We start from the raw sequence: 27697 nt of genomic DNA, 5'->3' as shown, positions 1-27697 counted from the left end.
TAGCTGCCATCTATCACCATACAGCGCTATTACAGTATCTACTGGCTATATTCTCCATGCTGTGCCTTTTATTCTCATGACTTATTCATTCCATAACTGGAAGCCTGTATCTCCCTCTCCCCTTCACCCATCTTGCCCTACCCCCAGGCCCACCCCCTGTGGCAACGGTCAGTGTGTTCTCTGTACTTACAGGCCTGATTCTGCTTTTTGTTTGTTCATTCACTTGTTTTTTTAGATTCCACGTATGAGTGAGCCTACCAATGTTTGCTGAGGGAAAGAACAGATGAATATGATCTCATGGCCAGAGCTTAAAAGGAAAATGGTTCAAGAAGGATGATATGTTCTTCAAAACAAATTCTGTCAACCCCATCACAAATGAGCCTGCTGAAGAGGCAAAGCAGAAAGCATCTCGAGAACCAAATGTATCCTGATGAACTCGGGTTTTCAATAGGCATGTGCAAAGAATGGTAGAGAGGAACAAAATGAAGCTTAGACAAAAGCAACAAGCAAATGACAGAAACCCAGAAGAACAACAATGGAAATCTGAAGCTTAGAATGAACAGATGGTTGTAATCAATGCAAAGGAAAAAGTCACAAGGAAATTTTTGGGATGCTGACAGAATGAGGCTGCAAGAAGCAATAGGGCCAGTGCCCATGGCACACTGGGTGGAGTTAACTCATAAGAGGGAGAAAGGAGATCTAGTTCACTCCAATGTGGCAGCTCTATCAAAGAGACCATTCTAAAAAGGATGAAGCAGCACAGCTAAGAAAATGAAATCCAGGACGAAGTCTCTAGCCCTGTAAGAAATAACTCCCTGCATTGTGGAACCATTACCAGTAACCTCTGAAGAGTCCTGGAGAAAGACAGGAATTAGAAAAAAAATAAATTCTGGGTTTCAAAAGAAAAAAAAAATCAGATTCTGGAAATGACACACTGAGCAGCTTGATCGTGACTCCCTGAAAAATAAACTGACAGATATTAGACCAATCATCTGTGACTACTTGAAGAGACATTACTGACTGCTAGGAACCACCATGGCTATAAGAAAATGAGGGAAAATGAACTAACACAGTTCTCTTTTTTAACAGTACTGTTAGATTTGGCATATCAATGAATGGGCATGTCGCATGTATATCAAGATTTCACTAAGGTCCTTGAGAATGTCTGGCACTACCTTCTTAAAGGTAAGAAGGAAACAGATGAGCTAGAGAATTTAGTTAACTGAACTCAGAGCAAGATGATTTCTAGCAAGTCGAAAGACTTAAAGATAATTATTTAATCCACTGACGGTACTAATGTGCCATAATGTGTACAGCTCTCCACCTCAGCGTTTTCAGCAACTGCTTGGACAAGAACACAGAGGGCGTGCTGTTCAGGCTGTAGCTCTGACCCAAGCGACGAAGGACGGCAAATCTGTTTGATGTAAAAAATCAGGTTTCAAAATTCCAGGAAAATTAGAACAAGGGATAGAAAACAAACAAGATAAAATTAAAAGTCCAATTCCCATAAGGAAAAACACTATTTTCCCCTCAGTGTGAATACAATTGTTATCAACAAACTAATAAAATACTGTATTAATGAAAATAAAAGGATAACAAGTAATATTCCTATAAGTGCATTAATCAGACCATAGCACGGTAGTGAAGAATCTAAAAACTGTCTTAGATGGAGAGATTGAGAAACTTGGGATATTCAGTATGGAAAAGAAAAGGTTCAGGAAGAACACGATGTTGCCTTCAAACACATACAATGACAATAAATGAAAGTGGGATTTGATATATTCTGCATGGATCCTCAGTAACTGAGAATAAGTAAATAAATTGAAAAAAAAGTAAATTTAAACTAAAACTTTTAAAAAAACTTTCTATTAACAAGAGCTTTTCAAGAAAGAAATAAGTACACCCCCCCATGGTGGGGGGGCACCTGGAATGCCCCTGTGGGTGGAAAAGTTCAAATCCAGGTTGACAAAGGCCTATTTGTCAGATGCAGCAGAGATTCTGTCCTTGGCATGGTGGCCCTGATGACCTCAGCCCTTCCCCTAAAAGATCTTATGTTTCTGAACTTAGACATGGTGCCTGTATTAAGATGAGTGGAAGAAGAAAAAGGAGATGTCAAGTTAACATGAAATTGATGCTTACTAAAGAAAATGCTATCTTTTCTTTCTAATTTCTCAATCACTTCTTCCAGGTTCCCAGGGCATTAACGAATTACTTTATTACCTGGTACCTCTTCATCCCACACCTACTGCTAGAGAGGAACTGAAGTTCCTTACACGATGTGCCTACAAAATGAAGTCACTGTGAGACAGTGTACTAAAAAAAGGTCTTGGAGACATTCATTAGAATTCTGATTGCAGGAAAAGAAATTTAACAGCTGTTATCAGAGCTGCAGACATAACCATTCCACTGCACAATGTTTACTTCAAAATGTAGGAAGATTTGCTAATGGCTTGCTTTCTGTACCCAGAAGAGGCTACTACAGAACAGGAGCTGTGTTCCTCAAACATACCATACATCAGGTTCCTGCCCATAGCATTAAGATGGGCATTCTTCATTTAAAATGTACATAAACAACTGATGCTCACCTATAACAGAAAAGTTATGTTAAAACTCCAATAGTTTAAAACCCACTCACTTATAGTTTATTTTTAAGATTCATTATCAGTAAGGAAGAAGTCTTAAACACTTAGGAATTCTCCAGCTACCTTTGGACATATCTTACAAAGAGGAAACATTAGTAACTGCTAAAAAAAAATTTATGACAAAATGTCTATAAAGTTCTAAATGAATATATTACAACTGAAAATTTCTAATATGGAATAGATTGGTTCTACTTATTTTTACACTATATTTGGAAGGCAGTATGGAAGTCGTAGTTAATAAAGGCCTAAGAGCTGAACACTGAAGGAAGAAATCCTGACTGATTACTTATTAGCCGTATCACTTGGGAGCTACTAAACCACTCCAAGCCTGCTCTCTTGCCTGTCAAAATGAGGAAAATACCACCATGTACCTCATGGGTTGTTCTAAGGATTAAATAAGGTCATATTTGTAAGCCTCCTGGCACACAGTGAGCAATCAGCAAAAAAGAGGGTAGACCGCCAATATACACAACTAAAACTTTACAGCATGTTATAGGCCCCGGTTGGACAGGGTATAGGCAATCTGGTGCGGCTGATCTCCTGCTTTATTGCTTTGTTAATGTTCCCATGACTTTACATAAGGGTCAGTCAGTCATCAAGCTGGCCTCTCTGGGGGACCCCACACCCCCACCTCTGATGGACCATCCCCACTAACCAACAAACATGTTTTACTTCTCTTCCTCCTCCGTCTTTTTTTTTTTTTTTTTTTTAATTTTTGAGAGAGAGAGAGAGAGCGTGCACGAGAGCGGCGGGGGTGGGGGGGGGGATGCGGGCAGGCTCCCCACTGAGCAAGGAGCCCAATGCGGGACTCGATCCCAGAACCCTGGGATCATGACCTGAGCCGAAGGTAGGCGTTTAACCCACTGAGCTACCCAGGTGCCCTCCTCCGTCTTTATAAACTTACCCTTCCTTGACCTCCACATCTCCCTCCTACCATGGCCCTAATTTTTGGCTTCCCTTCCCAGCCAAGTTCCCGGAAGAACTGCCTAGAAGTTCTTACTTCATTCCCTTACTTCCCATTTGCATTACACCGGCTTCTCCCACTACCGCACTGAAACTGCTTTTATTCAATCATCAATGACGTCCAAGTGGCCAAACCTAATGGATAGGATACTTTTCAGTCCTCATCTAATTTACCTCTCACTGCTTCCAAAACCTCTGATCGTTCTTTCTTGAAATGCTTGCTCTTTTCTCTTGGCTGCTGTGATTCCATCTCTGCTGGATTTCTTCCTACTAGACCAGTAAAGGCTAGAGTTATCAATTCTGTTCCCCATTCCTAAGTTCTGTTCTCTTTTCACATTACATTCTCTCCCTATATGATCTCGTCCATTCCCCTGCTGGCTGGGGCCAACAACTCCTCAATTTCTATCTCAGCCTAGACCACTCTGTTTTCACTCCAGGCACATATACCCAACTGTACATTTTGCGGTTCTACTGGTATGTCTCATAAGCATCTCAAAATTAACACGTCCAAACTTAAGTTCTTGAGATTCCCACTCAAAACTATTATTTTCCTAGTTTTCCCATTTCATTTAATGGTACCTCTATTCCTCTAGTTGCTTCATCCAAATTCCCAAATGTGGCCAACAAACACCTGCATGACTTGCCGCACATACTTCTCCAGCCTTTTTGTGCTTTTCTCCCTAAAGCACTCAGTTCCAGCACCACTGGCCTTCCTGCAGACCCAGGAATCTGCCATGGGCCTTTTCGCCCCTCAAGGTCTTGGAATCTCAGTGTTTCCTCTACTTAGAACAGACCCCTCCTTTCCTTTTTCCCCAGCACTTCTCCTAAACACATGGATCATATGGCAAATCCTGCCCATGCCAACATCAGCTTTAATGTCATTATTTTCTAGAGATCTTCCTTGAACATCACTCCTATCTAGAGTAGATACTGCCCTCACAATTCTTCCATAACATCCTGTTATTTTCCTTCATAGCAAACCCTGCAATTTCTCATGACATATGCATTTATATTTCCTTATTTAATGTCTTTGTGAAAAATAATCTCTAGAAGAGCAAGACCCACGTTTGTTGTGTTCACCATTCTACCCACTGGGCTTAACAGATGCAGGCACATAAGGTCTTTCTGAGATATAAGCAATGCACAAGTTTCTCCCTGTAACACAAGAATCTATTTCAAATCCAAGGATAAACATTATATGACTCAAAGTCTTACATCTGAGTAAGTCAAAGAAGTGAGAGATGTCTTAAGTATCTACTTGCATCAGATAATATAAAAACCAATATGGTCATTTATTCAAACTTAGAAAAAGGTTTTCCTGTGCATTAAAAATAAACAGGAAGAAAGTCAAGATTATTTATATTAGGTTCATAACTCAATTAATTTTATAATTTTAAGTTTTCATTGACCCGTTAAAGATAGTACAAACTGCACTTAAAGATGTGTGTGTGTTTATAACTAACTTCTATGTTTAAAAAAATCCATATGTTCTTATAAAAGAAAAACTGTTTTATGTTTTTGCATTTAAAATCCATTTACTCTTAGAAAAATAACCTGAAATCCTGATTATATATGGTCAGGGCTGTATTTAGAAAAATTAAATTTCTTTCATTATCTAGTAAAAGTAGTCGATTTAGCAAAAGGAAACACCCCTACACACACACACACACAAAATGATGGAGCCATTGAAATGGGAGATGACTCAGTCCCCAGTGACCTCACCAGCATCTGCTTCAATTACCTTCTGAAAATGAAATAACCAAATTACCATTCAGCTTTCTGCTGTGCTAACAAAATTAATCTGAAATATCAAAATTCATCTCCTTTAAATTATATATTTTACAACTTCTAAACCAAAGCCTCTCCTAGCTCTAAATTGTGAAGAACATGCACCTCAGTTGTCATAATCAACAGTAACATAGTCTCATAGACACAGGAAAAATGAATAAAATGATTAATGACTTGGCTCAAACCATCCTCAACAGTAATTTGATTTAAATCATGCCACATATTCAAAATTGGAATCCATCAACTTTGCATCTATTCCGCTTTGTACAACAGATGTGTTCTTGAAAATGTATGTGCAAACTATATTTTAAATGCTGTATTCAGAAATATAATTTGTTTTTTTGTTTTTTTTTTTAGTATAGAAAAGAATATTTAAAGCATGAATAATTGGCCTCTGATTTAACTGCTTCCTAAGTTCACATGACCATATTTTGGTCATCTAGTCTATCAAGTATTCCATAAACACACTAATAAAAACTGTTTTAAAATCTGGATGTAATCCATATTTTTTTCTCTGGTTCTTCCATATCTACTTCATACGCTATGTTCACACCTAAACAATTTAATGTCTCACAATCATCAAGCTACATTTCTCACTTTAGTGCAGGATAGCCCCACCGCACAGTCATCTTTAATTCTTCTTCAAGTGATTTCGGGTATGCCTGATTTAAGGTTCTAGTAATGTAACTACTGAGAAAAGACCTCCTTTTTTGCTCTCCACCACCCTCTGCCTCAGCAGAAGCTAACTCCTGTCTTGCTTTGGGAGGAGACCCAGGGTTTCCCAGATCCAACTAACTCATCTTCCCTTCTTATCCCCAGTATGATGAAACCCTTGGATTCTTGCTCTATGGTACTGACACAACAGTCTGCCTTATTTGGTGCTGAATCACACTGCAAACCATGGACTACGACGGGTCTTACTCAGTCTCCTTAAACCTGGCCCATTATCCTTTTCACTACCAACTTGATTTACGTGTGAAAAGAAAAAAGCTAGAAAAAGTAGGCAGGGGTGTTGCACATTCACTGGTATAATACACGACAAAATGAGTACAGAAAAAAAGGGGAATTACCCATTTTGTTTACGCAAACTTTATTTAAAGTGGTAAATGAAGGAAAAGGGAAGTAAAAAAGCATGAACACATGACCCATGGCTCAAGCACCAAGCATCTTTACAATAAAAGTGCCAAGCAAGGACAATTTCAGCTTGTTAGGGCCGCCAACTTTGAATCTAGAGAGGAAATAATAGGGCACTTCTTGCCAGATGCCCCCAAATACAGAGAAAGTTCAGGAGATTGGTGGCATTTTTGTTGGTATGTGGAGAGTTTCGAAGTTTCCTTGAAGGACCAGAGATTCCTAGTTTGTTTCAAAGTTCTTAAGAACAATTTTGCATTGAAAATCAGAAAATACCAGTTTAGTACTTTAATACATTTAATGATTTAGATCAGTGAGTCTCACTTACCCTTACCTGGATAACCGAGAAAGTTCTATGAAATTCAATTCAACATAGTTTAATGAAGAATATGGCATAATGATTGGAGGCGTGGGCTAGGAGGTCTGGCACACCTGGGCTGAGTCCTGGATCTGCCACTTTGTAGCTTTGTGACTTTGGGCGAATCCCAGAACATCTATAATAAACTCTAGCATCTTTATCTGTAATTAGGATAATAACAGGACCTACTTCATGGAGTAATTAGGAGATTAAATGAGTACACAAATGTGCTTGTGACACAGCAAATGTTCAACAAATGCTATCATTCACACTGAATGACCGTTAGAAGCAGGGCATAAAGTTAGACCTTATGAGGAATATAAAAATGAAAAAGAACCAGCAATAAATAACAAAAAATAAGGCAGAGAAGATGAGAGCGTTATGGGTACATCCAAAGACAGGCTGTGTTCAGGGCCCCAAGAGAAGACATAAGGAGGCCTTATCAATGCCCTCTGAGTCCAGTGGCAGGGGAGGGCACATCTAATTGTGGTGTGTGTGTGTGTGTGTGTGTGTGTGTGTGTGTGTGTGTGTGTGTAGGGTGGTTAAGAATTAAATGAAATAGGAAAGGTGTCAAGGAGACAGTATCGCAATTACAGTTGGGTTTGTCCTCACTGTATACAGAGAGCGGACACTGATAGCAAAGTTCATCATACAAATAAAGTGTAAGACATGGACAGAAAAATCCAAGTAGGATATAAAGACAGAAGGGTAGGAAAGAACCGTATTGTGCAGAACCTCAAATTTGAGAGAAGAATCTGGGATGCAGCAGTGACATATCTGAGCTCTGTCTCAGGAAGACTAATCTGGGAAGATGCGTGGGAAGATACGCAATTAGCATTTGACTTATGAGGGTAGAAGGGGTGAAAACAGACGGAATTTTCAGATACGAGTTTCGAAGAAAAAGAAAGAAAACTTTCTACTAAAATCACCAACAAGTGGAGTCCAGGCCTGAGCTAGGAAGTTCCAGAGCTGCGAGCACAAAGCATTTTTCTGGTTCAGAACTCAATTTTCTCACACTGAAGAGTCACTGTACCAGCAATAATGAAAGTTTTCAAAGGCATGTGCCAAAGTATCTCCAGCTGAGGCAGTGCCAAGTTTCAGACAAATTCAGAAGTCAGTTCAGTTGAAGTCTTCAACTGTCAGCAACAACATTAAAAAAGGAGGGAGACAGCTTAAATCATTTACTTTTCAAGTGCTTTGGTCTCATCTGTGTCTAGAGTCTTGGGTCTTTCACTGAAGGCTGTGACTACAGCATGTTTATGGACAAGTTTCAAGGGATATATAAACTCCCTGAAAACTTACACCAAATGTATGCCTATGTATTTATTCCTCCTTTTTCTCAATTATTCCTGTATTCCTCACTTAGGCAGCATGCTTTTATATTAAAATCCATTAGTGCTAATTTTTCATTGGTACTTACTCTAAAGACTTTATATATGTATTTTGATTCAATCCTCCAACAATATCTTACAGTAGGTACTATTATTCTCATTTTAGAGAAAACTATACCCAAGGCCCCAGAGCTAGTAGGTAGTTCTAGAGGAGAAACCTACAGGTGGCCCATAAACAAAAAAGTTCCCCAAGCTTCACGATCAAAATAGTTCCATTTGGTGGTTTTGTTAGGTTACAGCTTCATCAGGTCTCACTCCAAGATCTAGGACAAACCAGATCAGCCTGAGATTTCAAATAGAAGGATACCTGCTTGTCACTGATCCTTCAAATCAGTTTTACAGGGAGCCATTATACTGCAGTGGGGGAAAATATATTTATAGAACAGGTACTTTATGTACAGTTGTCTTTGAACAATTGGTTAACGTGTATTAAATCAACAATTTTCAAAGAAATTTGTTGTTCAGTGAGGAAAATAACCTCACTCCCAGTATACTAACCACCAAAAACTCCTCTAGAACAATGAGTTCTATTGATCATGGCCCACAATAAAAGATAATTTTAAACTGTGATTCAAGATATACATACTTATATACATTTAAAACAAAATTTTCATGAAATACTATTTATTCTGACTACCTACAATGCATTCTGATATTTTCTATTCTGTCTAGCTTTAGTCCAAACTAATCTATTCTGTTCCATTCCATTAGAAGAAATGCAGGTTCTTATCCACTTAACTGATTTCATGATGCCCCAATGGGTTGTAATCTACAGACTGAAAAGCAGTATACTACACATGGAGTTAAATCAAGTAACTCTGCCTGTTCCTTAAAAACAAAGCAAAAAGCATGAGTCTGTTAATGTCTAAATGTTTATAAGCTTTTTTAAAAATCTGTAGAAAAAAAGTTAATGATTTCTTAAAAAACATCAGCAGCTCCGACTTGACCGTGGACATTTTTCCCATTAATGAGTGACAGGCAATATGTAAATGTTCTCTTAAGAGCTGCTTGATCTGAACTCAATCAAAAAACTATGAAGCATAAGCCTTTAACAACATCACAGCTCATTCAACAGTTTAATTGGCAATTAGTAATATTTTCAAATAAGGCACAAGCAGCTTTTTATAGGAAATGGTTTTAAAATATTCTCAATCTTTCTTAAGATTAATAAAAATTGCTGAATAATAAAAAATTTATGGTGATAAAAATTAAGACTCGGGGCGCCTGGGTGGCTCAGTTGGTTAAGCATCTGCCTTCAGCTCAGGTCATGATCTCAGGGTCCTGGGATCGAGCCCCGCATCGGGCTCCCTGCTTTGGTGGGGAGCCTGCTTCTCCCTCTCCCTGCTGCTCACTCTCTCTCTCTCTCTCTCTCAAGTAAATAAATAAAATCTTTAAAAAAATTAAGACTCACAAACCATTTAGATCCTACACTAAAGAAGCTGTTCTAAATACTGTCAGTCTTTTAGTTGATAAAAAAAAATGTTTAACACTTGCCACATGCCAACTGCTATTAATTTAATGAGGCACATGGAAGGAGCACTGACCTATTGCAGAGTCCCACCCCTCCAGATAGCCCACTTGGGGGGAGACGGAGTGCAAACACATGAACAAGAGCTCTGAAGATCATCCACGGAAGTGCTCCAGGGCCGTGCTAGGTGATCACTGCAGGAACTCATGGCGATGACAGTCTTCTAGGACGGTTCTTAGAAATTGAAATCAAATACGCTTTCCAGTAAAACCAACTATAGAACATTCTACTTTCAAACCCGTGTACAATTTTTCCTACTTCCCACATCACGATGCCAATAACATGTTCTATTCCCCCCTCAATGTAAAAATTGATGCTTAATGCAATTTAAACCAAGATAATATGGAATAAAGAAAAAGAATCAGAGATACAAAGTAGACTGGGATTCAGGGCTCAGCTCATCCATTTAAAGGGTAAGTCATGTGAGGCAAGTTATTGAACCTCCTGAACTACAGATGTGACATCTGCTTTTTTATCTACTCACATGATCATTGTGAGGATACAGGAAGAGAATGCACGTGAAGGTACTTTGTAAAGGGCCAACAAATGCTGTTATTAACTTTTTTTTTTTTTTAAGCAGAGGAGAAGGGGAGAAGCCGGGGGTGGGGCACGCAGAGGGAGAAGCAGGCTCCCCACTGAGCAGGGAGCCTTGATGCGGGGCCCAATCCCCGGACCCCAGGATCATGATCCGAGCCGAAGGCAGACACTCAACCCACCGGGCCACTCAGGTGCCCCTGTTATTATTAACTTTTATTAGCATCACTAGACACAGCAAAACTGAGAGAATAAAATATTAACCATATATTAAGACAGTAGAGCATTATAACACTTACCCACTGCTTAAAACAGTACTGTTTGCTTTTCATGTATCAGCTCAGTGAAAACCTACATTATGACCAAATATCTTGAATCCAACCGCTGGTAATAATCAAGTTTCTCCTCAAATCTTGGACACGCTAAGGTTCTCTAATGGTCCTTGGCCAGCAGGAAAAAACAATCTACAGACTGTTAATTAAAGGAAGGGCGAGAGTTCACATCACACCGCACCACCCATGTGGCATGTGGCATATCCATTCTTAGCACTGGCATACCACAAAGTGGTAGCCCTTTCCTAGGGTTCAAAGACAGCCTCTGTGGGGCTGGAGAGGGGGAGCCCTCCCTGTAGCCTCAGCAACACTGCAGACCAACCAGGCAGACCCATCCAGTTGATACCTGCCACTGGATCTTAGGCTCTGTACATGCCCAAAAGGGCATTCTGGGGTTTTCTGACCAAATGTGTTTCTGCATTCATTTCCATTATAGGCAACTACTCTTTTCAGATAAGAGGCAATGCTAGCGAGTAATGTGAACCTCTGTAACATAAAACCCTGACTTACGTAGGTGTGTTACCCAGACTACACATTTCCTCCTGCTTTAGTTGGTCAATATGCTGACATTAAACTTGACAAGAGGTAGTATGGGATGTCCTCACAAGCCATAAACAAGTTTGTTTTTTAAGGGTCCCTTAGAACTTAGGATGTACTTCCGCATATGAATTCACAATGATGTGAACTGTCCGTGTTCTACAGGCCCCCTCCTGCCACCAAGTTGCCCCACTGCCACGGGCAGCATTGCAGAGTATAAGCTGTGGTTGCAGAAGGCCAGAGCTGGGCTCAAATCCTGCCTCACCCACCTGCTGTATCATCTCACTCAAGTTTATCCAACCCCTCTGAGTCTAAATTTCCGTAACAATCCAATCATATTTGGGCATGAAAATTTTTATAGATCAGATGCTTGGTATGAAGGTACTGTGGGTCAGTTCTCCCAACCTTTTTCACAGGAAAGCACCCACAGAAGAGGGTAATACACTCTACCCGGGATAAAATGCTACTCGTGGCTAAAGGTGACCAGCCTACATGGTCCTACCCAGCCACTCTAAGGGCTGAGGAGTCGGTGTCTCTGGCATGCACACCCAAGACATGAGAGTGTGTCAAATCCCAGTGGTGAGGCTCTGATTACCAGTTAATATACATAAAGTGGCCTGGTATGGGGCCAGCAGGTCATTGACAATTTCATCCCATGGGCCTGGGCTCCCACTATGAAATAAAAGGGTGCCTTTGAATTCTCAAAGCCAGGGCGCCTGGGTGGCTCAGTCGCTAAACGTCAGCCTTCAGCTCAGGTCATGATCCCAGGGTCCTGGGATCGAGCCCCACATCAGGCTCCCTGCTCGGCGGGGAGCCTGCTTCTCCCTCTCCCACTCCCCCTGCTTGTGTTCCCTCTCTCACTGTCTCTCTCTCTGTCAAATAAATAAAATCTTAAAAAAAAAAAGAATTCTCAAAGCCCTTTGGACTACATAGTTCCACTTTATGCTATTCCAGAACCAGCTGTGCTCATAACAATGTACCTTTGGGAAACTGCTGATCGCACTTTGGACTGTTGTGATTACTCGTGCCTCCCTGATCTGAACCACAGGAGCAGCTCATGGGATGGGAGGAGGGTATCAAGATGAAGATGTTTAGGTGAAGACGAAGGTGCAGATAAGCAAAGAAGCCAAGGTCAGAGGTGACTGAGCACTCACTGTGCCAAGCAATATGTTACCTCCATCTTCATAGCATCTTGGTTTGGTTTTGCTTGAATGAGAGAGCCACACAATTGACTCTGTATATTTAATAAAAAGGCTATCCAGTGAGTTCAAATATCAGCCTCCAGATCCTCCTCTCTGAAGAAGGGGCTAAACTTCAATCAGTGTGGATGAGGGACCAGACCTAGTTCAACTCTGGTCCTCCTTGCTGTGTCCCATTTGGACTTCATCACCTTGGCTCAGGCTGGGAAGCTTCCTTCTTCAAAGCCATTTTGTTAGTAGGTTATTATTAGCCACACTTAACAACAACAAGAAATGCAGGCTGAAATTTAGAAAACTTGGCCAAGATCATACACTGGAGTGGTTTTCAAACACCAGGTGCTCTGCTGACGGGGCAGAGGTTCAAGGATGAAGAACTGCCAGGGTGGAGGCTGGGGATGCAAGTGGGGGCATGTCAGAGGAGTGGGGATCGGAGTTGAGATGTGCTCTACATTCTGCAACCTTCAGAGTCTGGGGTGGGAGGGTGAGGCAGAAAGAAGAGCATCATCCCCCTCCACGCTGCACACAACTGGCTCAGGGGGGCTGGGGAAGAAGAGAGCAGGTGGCGGCAGCAGCTCTGCTTTTCTGGAAAACAAGGAAGCAGTGGGAAGAGGGACCTATACGAACCAAACAGAGTCGGCTGATGAGTCTCTACCACTCAGTGTCTATTTACAGGCCCTGTCAGACCTTATCAGAAGGGAAAAGTCAATCTCCTACAAAACACCGCTGTAGGTTCACTGAAAATCTATTTTTGATATCCTAAATTGATGCTCGATCCTGAATGCTGTTTTTAAAAAATTGTTCAAACATACAAAGAGCATAAAGAGACCTGCACAAAAATCGCTAAATGGGTTCTAAATTCTGCAAAAACCACATAATGTCAAATAAAGTGTGGAAGAAGATGATGAAGGATAGCACACAGAGTACAACCTGCTTTCATAACTCCGTTTTTCATTTAGTTGCAAGACCTGTTAAGTGTCGAGGAATTAATCCACATATATAATATACTAATTTTGTATACACAAATTCTTTGCAATAGCATGGGGAAAGGTCTCATGAATCATTCGATCTGGAATAAACTGGTATAAAATGACACCGAAGATCCTGAAAACCAGGTGGGCCAGGCCAGGAGATCCTGAAAACTCCTTAGCACATATCCAGAATAAATCTGTCTAGCAGTAATGTTAATTCACCCTTCCATTTAGAGTTACATTGGCATAGTTCAAGATAAATGATAAGAAAGGAAGTACCGGGTGATCCTCAAATTGCTAATTTCAATCCAAAATTATTAAAATGGGATCTTTTAAACTTAACTTTGCTTTGGTGTTAAATTCAGAGAGAGGGAGAGGAACGTCCACAAAAGAGGTAAATAAAGGATTATTTACCAAATACATACAAGCATACAGTGTTTATGAAAACACATGGTAAAAAAGTACACCAAGAAAACAGAGGCTATTTAACGACATGGAAGGAAAAAGGGATGAAGACAGGGGGAACAGTTCAAAAGCAATTTTTTGGGTTTCAGATACGTATCATGGTAACAAGTAGAAATAAGGACAAATCTTTTGATCTCCTCTGCACACCAGTAGAGATTTATGTAAGGTAGTGTGATTGCATCAGTTCAGCCTTACCCTTGGCCTGACTTTACATTCTGCTGTGGAAATCTTGCTTGGACTGCCCTTATGCACACTGCTCCAGAGAAATCAGCCCTGTGTTGTCAGAAACTGACTTTCAAGTAGGTCCTCTTGGTAATTCCATGTTATGGTAATTCCACAGTTTAGTCAGAAAGCATTTGAAAAGAGTATTAACGCTGGTTGCCTTTTTTCTGATAATGGAGGGTCTTCTGGTTTCCCTTTGGCTTTTAATAGCTTGACCATTTTTGGCCACTAGTGCACTGTAACAACTAAACTACAGATTTGTCTGTTCTCTCTCTCTCCCATTTCCTAGTAACTAATCATGTTAGTGTGCTGTTAGAATAGCATCACTGATTTTTGTTCTTGGCCTGTTATCCTTATGCTTGTAAGGTCATACTTAATTTCTGGGTATGTTTTCCTTTTCATTGTTAGAACAGTTGTCACAAGAGGTCAAGGCAAGCATGACAATTAAATTTTACATTTCTGATGCTGAAAAAAAAAACGGCGCTGTTCTTCCAGAACAGTGTCCTCTTGCATTCTCAATTGAAGGGGCCCCCCTTATTCTACATCTTAGGAACTAGAGGTGGTTAACCTTGCACAGGTTGTGAACCACCCATCACCCTTACTGTTGGAATCAGTGTGCAGTTAAGCTGAGAAGGCACTGTAGCTTTCCAAGTCACTATCTAGGGCATCCATAAGCAGAAAGAAAAGAAAACCCATTGACTGAAACTCATATCTCATATAAAAATTAATTCAATGGATGACCGACAAGTATAAAACATAATATTATAAAACCTGTAGAAAAAAAAGACAAAAGCAAATCTCTAGGACTTAAGGCTGGGTAAAGGATTAGACTTGACACCAAATATATAATCCATAAAAGGAAACACTAATAAATTGAATCGTGTCAAAAGTAAAAACTTACGCTCTGCAACAGATGCTGCTAAGAAGAGGAAAACAAAAGCTACAGACTGGGAGAAAAGAGCTACAAACCCTCCATCAAAGGAAGAATATCTAGAGTGCATAAAGAACTCTCAAAATTCAACAATAAGAAAACAGGCAAAAGACTTATGAAAAGGCACTGCTCTGCAGATGGACAGACAGCTAATAAACACACGAAAAGATGTTCAGCTTCTCTGGTCATTAAAGAAATGCATATTAAACCAGGAGTTATCACTACACATTTATCCAGAATGGCTAAAATAAGAAAAAGTGATAATACCAAATGCTGACGAGGATGTGGAGGAACTGGGTCATTTATGCAATGCTGATGGGAAGGCATGTAAAGTAGTACAGCCACTCTGGAAGAGGGGATGGCAGTTTCTTACAAAATTAAACATGCACTTAACATCTGACCCAGCAATTCCACTCTCGGGCATTTATCCCAGAAAAATTAAAACTTATATTTACACAAAAACTTGTACACAAATGATCCTAGTGGTTTGATTTGTAATAGCTCCAAATTGGATATAACCCAAAAGTCCTTTAATGGGCGAATATTTAGAAAATTGTGATACAGGCATACCATGGAACACTACTCAGCAATAAATCGGAACTATTGATATATGAGACATCTTTTTTTTTTTTTTTGCTGAGACATGCAGAGAATTTTTATTTATCACGTATGTTAATTCTTATATTTACTTGCAGAACAGATTCACAGAGAGAAGTGCAGGCAAGGCATTAGTAGGGTTCAAGGATCTAGCGCAGCATCTAGTACACCGTAGTTGGTTCTATAAGGGTTTGTCATATTTCTCAAATGCCAACTTTTGGTAAAGTAAACTGTCAGTCACTTTTATGTAGATGCCTTTTTTGGATTGCTATTACACTACATTTCTGCCAATTAAGGATTTCATGCCATTTTTTTTGTGGGTTTTTTTTTGTGTGTGTGGTTTCTTTTGTATTTTTTTTGTTTGTTTTCAGTTATCTTTTGAGGTTAGGTGGTAGGGCCCCATCCCTCTCCCCCCCACAACAGAATAGTATTCTTATTAGAAGTTCCTAAGACCAGGCAATTCCAGCATGCAAAGTGTGATAGGACATAGCCGGGAAGATGAGAAACTGTAGCCATCATCTAGGGATAATATATTCCATCGCTGTTGCTCCTTGCAGCTTGTGGGTCCTCTTCGTCGCCCTCTCCATTAAACCCATTAACATGCAGGATCCTCATCTGCTTCACAATGGTGCTTTTACCAGATTCTCTGGCACCCAGCAGCAGCAGGCGGTGCATGGCCCGGTAGACCTGCTTGTCCTTCTGCAGCTGCTTCTCCATCTTTTTGTTGGCCTCGCGCTGCGCCTTCTCCTTGTTGCGCTGGTCCTCGGTCTTACTGTTTCCGAGGCAGCCCGTGGCGGTGGCGGCGGGGCGCAGGGCCGATATATGAGACATCTTGAACAGATCTCAAGTGCTATGCTCTGAATGTTTGTGTACCCCCAAAATTCATATGTTCAAACATAATGCCAAATGTGATGGTGTTGGGAGGTGGAGTCTTTGGGGAGTGATTAAGTCATGAGGGCGGTGTCTTCATGAATGGGATTAGTGCCCTTATAAAAGAGGTATGAGAAAGCTCCTTGCCCCTTCTGCCATATAAGGTTAGAGCAAGAAGAGGGCCTTATATGAACCAGGAAGCGGCTTCTCACCAGACACAGAACCTGGCACCACTGTCTTAGACTTGCAACCTCCAGAACTCTGAGAAATACAGTTCTGTTGTTTATAAGCCATGTAGTCTGTGGTGTTTTGTTACAGCGATCTGAGTGGGCTAAAACATCAGGGAACAGCACTAAATGAAAAAAAATCTAATCTCAGAGGGTTACAGGTTATATGATTCCATTTATATAATATTTCTGAAATGACACATTACAGAGATTGAGAACAGATTCGTGGTTGTCAGGGGTGGCAAGTAGAGGGAAGGAAGTGAATGCAGCTACAAAAGGGTAGCACATGAAACCTATTTGATTTCTATCTTGATCGTGATATAGCCACACAACTCTATACATGTGATGCAATTACATGGAACTAGATACACACAAATACACAAATGAATGCTTGTAAACCTGGTGAAATCTGAATCAGGTTGGTGGACTGCATCAATGTCAATTTCTTAGTTGCCATATTATAGGACAGTTGCATAAGGTGCTCCCACTGTGGGAAACTGGATGAAGGGTGCAGGGTAGCTCTCGGTAATATATCCTACAACTATATGTGAATCTATAACTATCTTAAAATAAAGCATTTTTAAAGATTACTATCTAGTTCTTATTTATTCTAGGTGCCCTCTTTCTAATGTTCCACCCATTAGATGCCTGATTTCTTCTTTCCCCAAACGTCCTACTCTGTAGTCTTAATAATGGAAAACATCGCACTACAATTAGTCGTTTAACTCTTGCTTTCCAAAAACTCTTACAGTTTACTATTACTAACTGGGGCATACCAATATTCGAATACTGACTCTTAAGCTGCATGAAATGGATGAAATGCTTTCTGAGTCTTAGTTACCTCACTGGTAAAATAGGGGGAAATGTAGGTTAGGTTTACTGTGAAGATAAATAAAATAATAAGTAAAGAACTTTATACATAGTAGTTCCTTAAAAGTTCATTTTCTTCCTTTTCCTATTAACAGTCTAAAACCTAGCTTAATTTCTGGATAAAAAATACCAACAAAAAACTTTGGTTTTCAGTTTCCAAGGCTTACATTTGGAAAACAAGAAATGCATCTTTAACAAGCACAGACTGGGGATGTGGTGAGGCTGAATCCAGTTCTTAGAAATATTTCAATTTAAGAGACCATAATGATAATTTTAAGCCTATGTGTTCTCACTTCGAGTTTGAAAACATTCTATCAAAATGGTGTTTTAGCATATCATGCACTTTATTATGATGAGTACCTGCCCAATATATGGCTAAATCCGTAAAGAGTAACTGATCATCTATTAGATTACATCTATTCACAAACCAACAACTGTATATATGTTGGATGAGTTCAGCTTTAGTAATGACACGAACTCCAATGGTAGAATTTCATCCATTCCATCTACTTACAAAAATACTTTTCAGTAACAGACTCCCAACAAGGTAATAAGCTTAAAATGTCATAGATTTTTAGTTATAGCTAAACCAAGTAAGCTATGAGAGAAGCAGGAACTAAGCATTTGGGATCTAAGATTCAATGTAGGTTGCTAAATGTGGGATCCCAAGCAACATGCAGCTCAGTGCGTAATGATGGTGCGAGATCCCCTGGGCAGCACCGGCCTGAGAGAACTGTCAAAGATGGAAAGATGAGAACCGAATGTTCTTCCTCTACTGCGAGTAAGAAAAAGGATGAAAACAAAGTGCAATTTAACTTCTCCTGGACACCTGCTTTATGAACACTCGCCAAACACAGAATGCCAACTAATACTTGAGGACAAAGTCCCCCCACAAACATTTAAATACTGATAATAATTTTGCAAAGCAATGCTTACCGAGCAAAATAACTTTGTTTCCGTTCCTTCTTCTCTTCCTTGGTATCCATAATACACAATCAAAATGCAAAGTATTTGGAAAAGTCCTTCTTTTTAAATCAGTGAATCATAACCCTATAATAAAAAAACAACAAAGTGACTGTAAATTAGGAAGTTTATAACAGCCAAGATGAAGAATAAAACAGAGTGGAGCTACATGGCCCGGCATGAACGGAAGATAAACTTGAACCAGTAAATGTAGTCACATGAGTAATACATGAAATGCAAATGTCCATGGCGGGGGGGGGGGATTTATAACCTACCATCAGGATGGAAGTGTTAAACTAAAATAAAAGGTGGCTGGAAAATTAGACTGAAGTATTTTCCTTACAATTAACAATTATTTCGAAATGTGCTAAAATGAAAACCACTGATTTTTTTTGAAGATTTTAGGCTGCCTGTGCAGCCTAAATTTACAAACTCACTTTTTATAGGTAATTGATCATGAATAGGTCTCATACATAATTATGAAAAATGGATCACTTACGCATTTTACGAGAATGTTCTTTCTTTAAAAATAACATCAGTGTTCTATTTTATTTTCGGAAACATGCCAGCGACTACATCCCACTTGAGCAAATGTGGAAATGAAAGTACAAAGCCTCAGGAAGCTATTCTTCAAAATGGCTTTATAGGCTTGCTCTGCCCTCCCCACCCTACTACCCTCACCTATGCTTCCCAGGAGCGTTTGCTTAAACCTGTAATAAAAGGTTGTCTCCAGATCAATCTTCCTTAAATACCATTTTCATCATGCCACTCCCCTGCTCAAAAATTTCCAGTGTCTACTTTGTGCCTGATTCACTCACCTAAATTTTCTGCAAAGCATTAACCTTCCCTAAAATCTATCCTCTCATCCTGAGGGGTATCAAAGTAAAAGCAAAGAATGTTCATCAATCAAAATTATTTGCTAATTCAATTCAATGAACAATTTTTAAAAAAGATTTTAAAGTAATCTCTACACCCAGTGCGGGGCTTGAATCCACAACTCCAAGGTCAACAGCCACTGCTCTACTGAGTAAGCCAGCCACATGCCCCTTCAACAAACAATTTAATTCACAGTACACATTCCATGGAAGGTACTACGATAAGTATCAGAGACCAAAGATGAAGAAGCCATGGTATTTGCCCTAACAGAGTTTACTGTCTTACAAGGGAGGTGTTTAGGATTTGAGATCCATGGGACACCGACTGCTGTGGAGGAGGCACAGGTGCCATGAGAGCCCAGAGGAAGAACACTTGGCCTCATGCACGGCCCACCCCACGTACTCCCCATGCACACGAAGATTAGAAGGATGAGTATGGATTTCCTACTGAAAGGGTACAGGGAAGCAGGTCTAGCATGCACAACACAAGAAGACGCGATACTTCTCTGCTGCTCCAGGATTAACCGTGAAGCAGGGCAATGGAGGAAGACATGGGCAGGATTAGGGTCATGGCAGGCCTTTTCTGTCACACGAAAGAGCTTGATCTTAATCCCAGCTATGCATTATGTGCCGCCTGCCCCTTCGTGGCTCCCGTGTCAGACATCACCAAGCAATAGGGCCGCACTCGCTTACAGACATTACCAAACTGATCAACAGGAGATAAAACCAATTTTCTCATCCCTGATGTACGTGAAAGGAAGTCACCAAAGCGTTTTACACGAGGGACTGTGATACACCCACACTGGAAGGATGGACTTGAGAGGGTTGAGTCAACGTGAAATAGAGCTGTTAGGAAGAAATTATAGCAAAACTAGTTCCGAGAGGAGGGCCCACATTTAGGCAGCAGTATCCAACATAGAAAGAGCAGGGATGCACTCAAGAAATATTTAGGAGGCAAATGAGTCAAGGTCTGGTGACTCATTCAGTGTGGACAACCTCAGAGAGGGGAGATGAAGAATGCCCTCCAGGCTTCTGCTGCAGGGGCTGCATAGAGAGTGACACCACAGATAGAACACAGTCAACATGAGGGGGGCAAGCCGGGTGTGGGTCAGGGCGCAGACACAGGTAAAGAACAGGGTTTGGACACACTGCCTTCGAGGTGCCTGTGGGACAGTCAGCTGGAGACATTCACCAGATGTTTGATTTTGCTGACAACACGAGTGTGGTGAGGGCTGCGGCAAAAGATTTAGAAGTTATCAGCATATGGTTGTGGTTAAGTCAAAAAAAAGAAAAGCAAGCAAGCGGGAATACGATGATAACACCCTGCAAACGTGACAGCCGTGCGCAAAGCCCTTCATGGGAACAACAGGGACAGTCTGACTGACTGCTTTACCTCCACGTCCTTCATGTGCCCTCTGCTCTCGAGGACTTTATCACCCAGTAGGGAAAATAAGATGTATGCAAAACACTAAAACGCAAGGTAGTAACTTGGAGTTGTCCGAAGAAAGGTAGTAAGAATACAGAAGACACAAAGTTCACTTTTGATTGAGGTGATAAAGTAAGTCTTTCAGGGCAGTGAGGATTTCAGTAGGTAAAAAGAAGAGGGAGAGCATTCCAGAAAGAGGGACCAGCTAGGCGTAGGTATGGACAGAAAAAGAACAAGGCACGTTCAGGCAGGAAGGACAGAGTGGCTACCAGGTAAGAAAAGGGAACCAATCATAATGCCTGCCTACCAGAAGTTACTTACTTCAACATATTATCCACATGTTATCTCTTTTAATCTTTACAACCACCCTGTAAGTACGGTACCCTTATTTTCACTAAATGGAGGCTGAGAGATACTAATTTCCCTAGTTCCACAGCACCAGCTGTGGTGGAGCAAGGATTTAAATCCAGTTTGGTGCACGCTTCAATGCCTTTCAATAACCTTTGGAGCCAGAAATATTTGGAAATGAGTGAGAAAAAGCAGTCTAGAATCAACAGTGCCCAATGCCTTGGTGCAGAATCTGCAGATCAGAACAAATGTAGCTGGGTGTGGGGGGAGGGGGTCCCTGAGCCCTCCAGCAGAACTGCACCAGCAGAGGGGTAGGAGTAGAAGCCATGCCTCAAGGAATGAGCATTCATTCAAGAAGTTGGGTGATGAAAGAAAGACGAAAAAGAAAAGACAGTGGTGTCCAACTCTCCCGAGAGCTCAGTCACACTGTGGCCTGAACCCAGTGGGGGTCCCTTCACCAACCCCCTCCCTCTCCTTCACCACCCCCCCATGGGGTCCTTTCACCACCACCCCCCCACTGACCCCCGCACCTTAATCCTTACTCTTTCTCCAAGCTTCAAGGGACTTGGCTACACTCCTCCATCTGACCAGATCTAGCACAAGGCCCAGTTCTGCTCTACAGCCTTCCCTGACCACTTGTGTGCTCTCCTTTCTCTTCCTTAGGAGCTTATTTCACAGGTCACTGAATACTTACCATGAAGCTCTGAGTCATCCGCTGTGTGACACCGCTGCTTCACTTAGCCTCCTCAGCCACAAACCAAAAGCGCCTTCAGGTCAAAAACCACCGTGTTTCACAATTTCCTTTTACTTCCCTAAATACCTAACCCAGAACTAGGTAGTGAATCCACATAAAAGCTAAGCAAGGAATTAATCCAGGCTTGGGGTAAGGTCAATTAGTATGGCAGACTGATATACATCCAAGAATTCTCCCCTCCCTCTCAATTAAGAATAACTTGGAGGCAAAAAAATAATAACAACAACTTGGGGGTGAGGGATATAGATGTAAAGCAGTTCCTCTCTCTCTCAGACACCAGAAAGGATGAGAATCCCTGATCTGGGCCAGGTGGTTTATTTTAAAGTTCCTCTCCTGCATGCCACCATATGTGATGATCCCTGTTTATTAGATTTCTCCTCATGAATAAAAATGAAGTCATAACAATCTAATTGGAAAATTTTTATATTGCAAGCTGAGCCAGAAACTAATATTTGGTTCTAGTGGAAAAATATTGACAAAAATAAGCACAAGAGAAAAAGATTAAATGATCCAAGAACTGACATCTGGTGCTGCTGTGTCTGTTTAGAACTTGCGAAGCTTTTTTTTTTTTTAATATTCTATTTGATAAAGAAAAAATATACTAATCTTTGATTTCTTTTAAATTTCTGGGAATTTTTGTATTCCTTAAACAAGACATATGCAGTCCTTTCAGGTCTAGACGCACCAAGAGATTAACCAGGAAGAGAACAGCAAAGGATGCTATAAAAATGATTTGCACAGAGGACCGCATAGCAGCCTTCATGCTTCACTGAAGGACCAGAGCTCCTTAAATCAATCTCTAATGGGAACTGCATTTTCCATTATAAGTGGTTATAATGGGCTTCTTAAAAGCCCTTCTTTCATTTAATGTTGACTTTTCTTCACATCAATAAACTCTAGACTCATCCAAACACTGAATTACAAGTCTCCTGCATTTACGGCACATTACAGATCAAAAAGAATTTCAGGAGGGAAGCACAAGATGAATCTATCTACATGTTTCTTTTTGTGATCTTAAATCAGGATGGTCAATTTAAACCTAAATTCAGTTCATTATGCAAATAAAAGGCACCTACAAAATCCTTACCTTGTAAGCGCTGTGTTGAAGACAAAATATTTACTGTTATTACCTGTAAAGTGCTCCCTGTTTGAGACCATGGTGCCACTCAGAAAGAATTTAAGCACAGAGCGACAAGAGACTTCCGAAGTACATCAAACCAGCATAGACCCACAGAGCCCAGGGTGGCTTTCTGGCTTCGCATCTAACACCTTGCAGCTCCTTGCACATTCAGGTATAACCAGTCTGGACTAGAAAAACACCAGTGTACCTATGATGTCCATCAACTGTTTTCCCCACAACATGTTTCCTGTTATACAAATGAAATAATGACAACAACATGCTTTGAGGCTTGGTCACACTAAGTTTGGGCCCTTGGGGGACAGACCAAACTGGACCTTCCTATGCAGATATTTCCTCCTCAAAAATACTTATACTTCTACAGAAATAGAAGAGGTGTTCCATGTTTCTCAAAGCCACGATCATCTAAACAAAGGAAGGATATTCAAATTTCAGCATTAACCAAGGTCTGAATTTGAATTCTTTAACAGGAAACCTGGGAAGAAAGACATAGCAACAGATACAAAAGGGTGCCACAAACACATAAGGGGAGCAACCAGGGGATAATGTCCCCAAGTAGACAAATGTGTGTCACAAAACCAAAACAACAGAAAACAGAACATAGAACAGAACCAAGAGTTAAAAAGTTATGCCTGAATCAAAGAGATGATCAAGGACAGGCCAATGGTCTCTGTTATTTGGGAAAATGGGGCAAAGCCAATGGATGGCAAAATGAATGGAGAACTCATCAGCTCTCACTCCACTACTCATCGCCTAAGGAACTAGAATTAGCTGAAGAGAATTAAACAAATGTTTCATTTAAGACAAATATAGAGAGGGGCGCGTGGCTGGCTTAGTCAGTAGAGCATGCAACTCTTCATCTTGGGGTCCTGAGTTCGAGCCCCACACTGGGTGTAGAGTTGACTTAAAAAGAAAAAAAGGGAGAAGTAGATTTCATCAAAGCTCCTGGATGCTTTTTTTTTTTTTAAGATTGATTTATTTATTTGAGAGAGAGAGCACAAGCAGAGGGGAGGGGTAGAAGGAGAAGCAGACTCCCCGAGCAGGGAACCTGATGCAGGACTTGATCCTAGGACCCTGGGATCATGACCTGAGCCAAAGGCAGACGCTTAACCGACTGAGCCACCCAGACACCCAAAACTCTCAGATACTTTAAATGAAGACCCATCTCTAGGCTAGTTAGATCATTTTATATGTTTCATCTAAGAAGAGAATGTGCATATGAGATTTCTAAAAAGTCACCTGTAGGGTCAAGAATTATCAAAGATGTGGAAAGTGCCAGCAGTCTGACAATGGGCAAATACATTTTAATTTTCAACAAAAGTTAGACAAGGGATTGTGTTAAATTACACACTGCAGATCATTACAGAGATTCCCAGCAAAACTGTAGAACTGATAATGACAGGCAGGTTGGCCAGGACTTGAAATAAGAGGCAGTGAAACCTGGGATGGACACTGTTTACAGAAAACTAACCACTCAGCAGAACAAAAATAAACGAGCAGACCCCTTTTTCAAGCCTCTACCTTGGACCAAGTACTCTGCTGGAGATAAAATATGAAGACAGCATTCACGGGCCAAGAAGCTCAGGTGGAACAGGCAAGCGAAGCCCATCAGCTGGTACAACAAGTGGCAAGTCCTCTGATATTGGCAGAGCACAGAGGGAAGCTACTAACTGCTAAGAAGGGAAGGAGAGTCAAGGCAACTTCACAGGTGACACCAGAGCTGGATGTTTCCCCAACAATGCAAGCAGAAGAGGTTGGGCTCACTAGGCAGACTGAGGCTGTGCGAGCCATCATCAGGCAATGTGTGGTCCCCAGAGAATCCTGAGTGGTCTGGGATGGCTGGAGTGCAGGGCTGGTGGAGGGGAGGAAGTTCAGCAAGTGGGGGCTTACTCACATTACACTGACCTAATTTCCCTCTTGGACAGAGCTACTAGTCTCATACATTAAGGAAATGAAGTAAAATACAATATAACTGTACTTAAAAGCATTTGATAAGTTTCTCTTGATCTGCTTATGGATAAGATGGAGAAATGTGGGCTGGACATGGGTGGATGCTTCGATGATTACATGGATAAAGAAAAGTACTGAACCACTGTACCAAGAGGTATGAGCTGACCAACTGACCTCAATCCAGAGCCAGGAGCTGACCTCCATCTTCAGCCTGGAGGGTGGATACTAATAGCTTAATGCAGGATTTGTTCTTAGCCCCTCTCCTCATCAGTAGATTTACCACGGACCTGAAGGACAATAGGGACCTCCTTATTAGACTTTTGGAAGAGGGATAAATAACATCCCGGGATAATAGCATTTGGATTCAGACAGATCTCAGCTATCTGTAGGAAGGTGGAATTTACCCCATATGAACCTGAGGTTCTTTATCTGGGTGGTGAGCTAAGGAATGAGAGAGACAGAGCTTAGCATTAGCACAAGTGAACATGACCTGCAGTCTTAGGTGAGAGTAAGCTCCATACACCCAGTAGTGATATTCTACCGCCCTTCCTTCCAAAAACAAAACAAAACAAAAAACCAAACAACTTAACCCAGAATAAAAAAGATTATGATGGTCTGTGCCACCCTTCTTGAGGATTAGAATATATCAAGATGACTTCATTTAACTCTAGCTCTTACACTAAAGGAGAAATATAAGGAAAGTGGAGCAACCAGGATGGTTAAGTGACATCAAACCAAGTTTTTAGATTAATAGTCAAAGGAGCTGGTCAGGGTTCATCTGCAAAGAGTTGGAGTGAACTGATCTATTTTCAAATATCTGAAAGATCTTATCTGGTCATGGATTTAGGCTTGTACCAGGAGACCTTTGAGGGGAACACCTGGGACCAGACATTAGATATGGAGGCAGATGGGTTTTGGCTCAACAGAAGGAAGAACTGTCTTACAGAGAGATGCAAACAGCTGATAGGGGGGCTTCCTAATCTCCAAAAGTGACTGAGCACAAGCTGAATAACCATTTCATGAGATAGCTATAGACCAGCAGTTCTCAACCTTATCAAAATCAACACCCCTCCTCTAAATAAGTAGGTATTTCATAATATGCCCTTTATAATATTGAAATGAATTTCATAGCTAATATAACCTACTTACACACTTAATTTTATGAAATCAATATAATGCCCCAAAGGAAAGTCATTTATAACAGGTATTTCAATAAGCAAATTTTCAGGCATAAGTTTACTAAAAGACATAATGAAATACTCAGATGCTTGCACCTACTTCTATAGGGCAATTTCAGCTATAGGAGAAGTGGGATCAGAAACTATTTCATTGGGGCGCCTGGGTGGCTCAGTCGCTAAGGGTCTGCCTTCGGCTCAGGTCATGATCCCGGGGTCCTGGGATCGAGCCCTGCATCGGGCTCCCTGCTCGGCGGGAAGCCTGCTTCTCCCTCTCCCGCTCCCCCTGCTCGTGTTCCCTCTCTCACTGTGTCTCTCTCTCTCTGTCAAATAAATAAATAAAATCTTTAAAAAAAAAAAAAAGAAACTATTTCATTACAAACGAGAAGTATAGGAAAATGAAAAAGCAGAGGTGAGGGGGATAGGAGGGGGTGTGTAATGGGAGGGTCGGGTGCAGAGAACATTAGAATAGAAACTAGTGGGGCGCCTGGGTGGCTCAGTCGTTAAGCGCCTGCCTTCAGCTCAGGTCACCATCCCAGGGTCCTGGGATCAAGCCCCTCATTGGGCTTCCTACTTCCTGCTCTGTAGGAAGCCTGCTTCTCCCTCTTCCACTCTTCCTGCTTGCATTCCCTCTCTCGCTGTGTCTCTCTCTGTCAAATAAATAAAATCTCTAAAAAAAATAATAAAAATAAATAAAGAATAGAAACTAGTGCTATAAAGAATAATTGACTATTTCTAAACACAGTAATTTAAAGCTATTCTCTTTTCTTGAGAATGTCCCAATAAATATTCACATAGGTCCTACAGAAGATAGAAAATTCCTGAGTGTAAGGGACAATTCCTTGTTGTCTAGAACTGTCCCGCTCATTACAGGCCATTTGACACTTCTGCATCTCCCCCAAATAAATGCCAGTAGTGCCCCCCTCCCCCAATATCCATGGGAAACAAACCGCATCCTGCCCCGGGGTGGGGGGGGGGAGGGATACTAAACTCATTGAGAACTACTATTATAGAGGAAAGTCAAGCTCAGTGGGGAAACTAATATTTAAATTTTTTAAATTAAAAATGTTTAATTTCAAAAATTCCTTCAAAACTGAGATTATATAAACTCCACACATGGGAAGTTCTCTGTTCCCAAGATGCCCGTGCTTCACCTGACCTCTCTGAACCGTGCTATTAGGCATCGCAGCACCAATGAAGCAGGACAGGCCTGGTTAACATCCAGACTCCAGCATCTCTGAAGTATGTAACTTTGGGCAATCTACGCAGCTTTCCTGGTCCTCAGCGTCTTTATCCGGAAAGCGCTGTTATAAGAGATTAAATGTGTCCCAAAGGTGTCTATAGCGTCTAGTGCCCCATGGAACAGAAAATTCTCTCCAGCAAACCCAAATGTTCAAGTATTCACACAAATGATACCTACCTTCAACAACACCTGAAGAGCTAGCTTCAAATTTGCCCCAAACAGAAAAAAATCATATCAGAAACTAACTGAAGCCAGGCAGCTCCAGGGATATA

At 41.0% G+C, this 27697-nt stretch overlaps 1 protein-coding gene and 1 pseudogene across 10 annotated transcripts in view; both read right to left on the bottom strand.

The window, feature by feature from the left end:
• Nucleotides 1-27697, bottom strand: part of NCOA7 (nuclear receptor coactivator 7) — a 157612-nt gene that overhangs the window by 105393 nt on the left and 24522 nt on the right. For 7 of the 10 annotated variants that reach the window (XM_073893874.1, XM_073893875.1, XM_073893876.1 and 4 more), the window contains exons 2-3: nucleotides 18490-18603; nucleotides 3780-3875 (exon numbers count right to left, since the gene is read on the bottom strand). In XM_073893874.1, coding sequence (XP_073749975.1) covers nucleotides 3780-3875; nucleotides 18490-18539 — 146 coding nt within the window. In that variant the 5' untranslated portion in view covers nucleotides 18540-18603. The remainder of the gene's footprint in view (nucleotides 1-3779; nucleotides 3876-18489; nucleotides 18604-27697) is intronic. The other 3 variants (XM_073893881.1, XM_073893882.1, XM_073893880.1) reach the window with 1 other exon arrangement.
• On the bottom strand, nucleotides 16032-16432 carry LOC112817945 (guanine nucleotide-binding protein G(s) subunit alpha pseudogene; annotated as a pseudogene).

The sequence above is a fragment of the Callorhinus ursinus genome, unplaced genomic scaffold (assembly GCF_003265705.2).
Source record: "Callorhinus ursinus isolate GAN/ISIS: 27379988/994484 unplaced genomic scaffold, GSC_fseal_2.0 scaffold6, whole genome shotgun sequence".
Classification (NCBI taxonomy): Eukaryota; Metazoa; Chordata; class Mammalia; order Carnivora; family Otariidae; genus Callorhinus; species Callorhinus ursinus.
The sequence above is the reverse complement of the archived record's forward strand: the minus strand, read 5'-3'. Positions and strand labels throughout refer to the sequence as shown.